Source organism: Trichechus manatus, unplaced genomic scaffold, assembly GCF_000243295.1.
Source record: "Trichechus manatus latirostris isolate Lorelei unplaced genomic scaffold, TriManLat1.0 scaffold00130, whole genome shotgun sequence".
Classification (NCBI taxonomy): Eukaryota; Metazoa; Chordata; class Mammalia; order Sirenia; family Trichechidae; genus Trichechus; species Trichechus manatus.
The window spans coordinates 927,324-928,854 of NW_004444066.1; the positions used below are offsets into that span (position 1 = coordinate 927,324).

Sequence of the window (1,531 nt, forward strand, 5' to 3'; positions counted from 1 at the left end):
TGTGTGTGTGTGTGTGTGTGTGTGTGTGTGTCTGTGTGTGTGTCTGTGTGTGTGTGTGTGTTGGGGGGGTGCGGGGAGGGCTCATCCATTAACACCAGCCCCAATGAACAGTACCCTCACATCTACCACCCCCTTGAGTTCACAACACCCCCCCAGGAGAGTGGGGTTTGCTTTGATGCCCCCACTCTGGGGATGGGCCAGCGGAGGTTCAAATCAGAAAATGGGTTTGCCCAAAAGTCACAGGGTGAGTAGCAGCGGCAGAAATCGCACCCAGGAGTCTAACCCCTTGGCTAGGACTGTGACTTTTAAACCAAAAGCCAGAAAACTTCCCCAGTACTCCCCTCCTCCCCCGCCCCCACACACAAACAACCTGTCTGTGAGGTTCAGTCTCCACAGAACAAAGTGGGGAGAGGCTGCCCTCTGGGCCCAGGGTGCCAGGAACACTTAGGTTTGGCTGCTTCCTCATCCTTACAGCTCAGCTCCCCATTTCCCTGAGGTCTCCCATTTCCCCCTCCCTGCCAGTGCCTCCTTCAGCCCTGCTGAGAGGCAGCCTGGGGTCCCAGCAGGGGAAGCTAAAGCTGCCTGGCGAATGAAGGGGGCGGGGAGGAAGCAGGTGGTGGGACCCGCAGGCCAGGAGTGCGGCTGGAAGGAGGGGGAGTCCCCTTCAGGCCCGAGGAGCTACTTCAGTATTAAGTACACAGATGGGAGCCAGGTCGACACCACAGCCCTCCAAATTAGTCCAGCTCACGGCTGGCACTTGGCTATTCTAATATCATCACCCCCAGTCAGCCACTAGAGGAAACAGACAGGCGAATAGGGAGGGGCTGGGGTCTGGCCCCAACCAGACCCTGCCCCGCGCCTCTTAAGGCTGCACACACCTGTTCGCAGGGCCTGGCCCACTGAACCCGGGCTCCCATCCAGCTACATCCCGACCCTTAGATGGGGGTGGAGGGGTGGGGGGATAGTCAGATCGTATCCCCGCCCCTGTCCGCAATCCAGTTCAGCCGGCTTTCCCCGGGGCCTTGAGCCGGTCCAGGTGCCCTCTCCGACCCTTCCCAGGGACCACGATGGGGGCGGGACTCTCCAGCCCTCCTCAGGTGCGCCCCTGCCCTCCGACTCTACCTTGCGGAGGTGAGCTCCCTGGAGCGTCTTCATCTTGGAGGACCGGTTGCTGAGGCTTCCCTACTTGTCTTCACCTGAGCGCAGGAAGCGAGCGACGGCGAGAGATGGTGCCGCCGGCCGGCCGCCGCGCCTTTGCCCCGGCCGACTCCGCGCACCTGCGGCGAAGGGCGCGGGCGCGGTCGCTGCCGTCTGACGGCTGCGGGCGTGGGGCGCGGGCTGGCACTGCGGACTCCCTGGTTCTCCCTGCGCAGCGCCCGAGGCTGAGGAGGGGTGCACGGCTGCGTCCGCGTAGATACTCAGACTGGCTGACGGACTGACGGCAAGGGGATGCGCGCGCCCCCGCACGCAGAGCTGCAGATAGGAGAGGCCGGGGCTGAGGAGGGGCGGGGGTCCGCGGCAGAGAACTTCG

The 1,531-nt window shown here is 63.5% G+C and overlaps 1 protein-coding gene across 1 annotated transcript in view; it reads right to left on the minus strand.

The window, feature by feature from the left end:
• The window catches only part of SLC6A7 (solute carrier family 6 member 7), a 23,696-nt gene extending 22,165 nt beyond the window's left edge, over positions 1–1,531 (minus strand). The window contains exon 1 of the mRNA XM_004384896.1: positions 1,123–1,531. Coding sequence (XP_004384953.1) covers positions 1,123–1,155 — 33 coding nt within the window. The 5' untranslated portion in view covers positions 1,156–1,531. The remainder of the gene's footprint in view (positions 1–1,122) is intronic.